A 2,689-nucleotide genomic window follows, 5' to 3' on the forward strand; every position below is an offset into this window, starting at 1 on the left:
AGAGGGAAGGGGCTCTGATAGAGTAACTGTACCAGAGGGAAGGGGCTTTGATTGTGTAACTGTACCAGAGGGAAAGGGCTTTAATGGTGTAACTGTGCCAGAGGGAAGGGGCTTTAATGGAGTAACTGTACCAGAGGGAAGTGGCTCTGATAGAGTAACTGTACCAGAGCGAAGGGGCTCTGATAGAGTAGCTGTACCAGAGCAAAGGAGCTCTGATGGTGTAACTGTACCAGAGAGAAGGGGCTCTGATGGAGTAATTGTACCAGAGGGAAGGGATGGGACCAATGCTTTGACCTTATTCATCATTGATCCAATGACCCATCTGGTTCACACATGCCTCTCAGGGAAGGAAATCTGCCATTCTTACCTGGTCTGGCATAGTTGTGACTCCAGGCCCACAGCAATGTGGTAGATTCTTAACTGCCCTGTGAAATGATGTGTCAAGCTACTCAGATGTAGGCAGCTGAACATCACTTGCTCAGGAACAATTAAGGGATGGGTAATAAATGGTGTGCTTGCTGACAATGCCTGCATCCCAGACTGATTAAAAGAAAGGTTAACACATCCAGAGAGGATTTCTGATGGAGAGTCAATGAGGGGCAATGTTAAGTTTGCCCCGTGAATCAAATGGAAAGACAGATACACTCCCACCACCCATTCTCCTGGAATGTTGCATAACGTTACACAAAATGATCAGCAACAAAACAGGCCAACTCAACCTGAGTCTCCTCTCACCCTGCTAGACCCCACCCTATCACCCAAACCCTTTCACCTCATGTTTTTATCCAGCTCCCCACGTCATGGTACCTGTGGTCTTAAACATTGGGAAACCTGTACTGCTCACCCCATTTCTTCACAGTTGAACCTTTTCTATTTCTTGCCCTGTAACAGTGTGGAGCTGGCAGACAATGCTGCCCCTGCTGAAGGAGATTAAACCTGAGAAACAGGAAGAGGAAGTGCAATTGGATGAGATAAACACCAGCCCAGCAAGGCAGCCTCCTGGACAGTCACATGGGACAACTGCAAAAGCTGTTTAATCTCAGAGCTGTGTGTGTGGATAAGACCTGGTCTTGCTGCCAAATCTTCATTATCCTCCAACACACACTCCAGGATTGTTTACCCTTCAGGACTGCCCTGGAGTTTCCAGGAATCTAAGATGAATCTCGAGGACACTAAACTGAGAGCATTTAACAATGTTTATTTTAATTATTTTTTTTGAAGACTTGTGCTTGTTAGTTGTTAAAATAGGACAGATGGGAAAAGCACTGCGTCATTCTGGAAGATTGGGAAGTGGTGAGGTAATGGTGATGTCACTGGACTAGGTATCCAGTAGCCCTGGATAAAGCATGGGAGACATGGGTTCAAATCCCAGTGGAAGCTGGTGGAATTTTAAATGCCATTCATAAAAATCTGAAATACAAATCTAGTCTCAGTGATAATGGCTGGTACAATGTGGATTGTTGCAAAAACCCCGTCCGGTTCATCAATGTCCTTAATTCTCACAGGATCTGGCCTACACTTGACTCCAGACCCACAACAATGTGGTTCACTGTCATTAAAAAAAGGGGAGGCAATGACCTAGTGGTATTATCACTGGACTGGTTATCCAGAGACCCACGTAATGATCTGGGGCCCTGGGTTCAAATCCCACCAAGGCAGATGGTGGAATTTGAATTAAATAAAAAATGACCACAAATCGATTGTTGGAAAAATCCATCTGGTTCACTAATGTCGTTTAGGGAAGGAAACCGCCATCCTTACCTGGTCTGGCCTACATGTGACTCCAGACCCACAGCAATGCGGTTGACTCAGAACTCCCCTTTGGGATGGGCAATAAATGCTGCCCTCATCCCATGAATGAATTAGAAAGAAACTCACTGCCATCTGGTGGAGCAAGCCACTTGGCTCAGAGACAGACTACACATATTTTCATGAAAGAATAAATTAATTGGCAGGAATCATCCAACCAGGAAAGGAAGGATCTATTTACAGTCTGATTGGCTGCAGAGTTGGGGCCCCATGAAGATGGACATGTCAGGCAACCAATGACAGAGGTATGGTGGGTCAGGGTGGCTGAAACATGAGTCATGTGAAGAAACCTCAAGGAACACTGAGTTGGCAACGCTGACAGTGGGTAATGGGAATTAACAGATAACCAATGACTCCCAAAAACACAGTGGTGTCTGCTGTATGGTTCAACAAGACACTAAGGTGCCAGAACAACAACAATTGCAGTGCAAGTTCTCAAACTAACTTCAATTTCTTCTGGGCTGTAGCATTACTTATTGTCAGGCAGTGTTACTTTCCGTTTAAAAGAAAGTGAGGGGAGACTTTGATTTAAGCATATGATACTGCATGGTCTTGACAAGGAGAGAGAAAACATGATTCCTCTTGTGGACCAAGGGCGGCACGGTGGCACAGTGGTTAGCACTGCTGCCTCACAGCGCCAGGGACCTGGGTTTGGTCCCAGCCTCCAGCGACTGTCTGTGTGGAGTTTGCACATTCTCCCCACGTCTGTGTGGGTTTCTTGCGGGTGCTCTGGTTTCCTCCCATAGTCCAAAGATGTGCAGGTTAGGTGGATTGGCCATGCTAAAATTGCCCATAGTGTTCAGGGAGGTAGAGAGTGTATGTTAGGTGGGTCATGGGGGATGGGTCTGGGTGGGATGCTCTGAGGTTTGGTGTGGACTTG

At 46.4% G+C, this 2,689-nt stretch overlaps 1 protein-coding gene across 1 annotated transcript in view; it reads left to right on the plus strand.

Annotated features, from left to right (window-relative positions):
- The window catches only part of LOC125486198 (transient receptor potential cation channel subfamily V member 1-like), a 10,293-nt gene extending 8,871 nt beyond the window's left edge, over window positions 1-1,422 (plus strand). The window contains exon 6 of the mRNA XM_048612783.1: window positions 892-1,422. Coding sequence (XP_048468740.1) covers window positions 892-1,037 — 146 coding nt within the window. The 3' untranslated portion in view covers window positions 1,038-1,422. The remainder of the gene's footprint in view (window positions 1-891) is intronic.
- Window positions 1,423-2,689: the final 1,267 nt, after the last annotated feature.

This window comes from Rhincodon typus, chromosome 26 (genome assembly GCF_021869965.1).
Source record: "Rhincodon typus isolate 14 chromosome 26, sRhiTyp1.1, whole genome shotgun sequence".
Lineage (NCBI taxonomy): Eukaryota > Metazoa > Chordata > Chondrichthyes > Orectolobiformes > Rhincodontidae > Rhincodon > Rhincodon typus.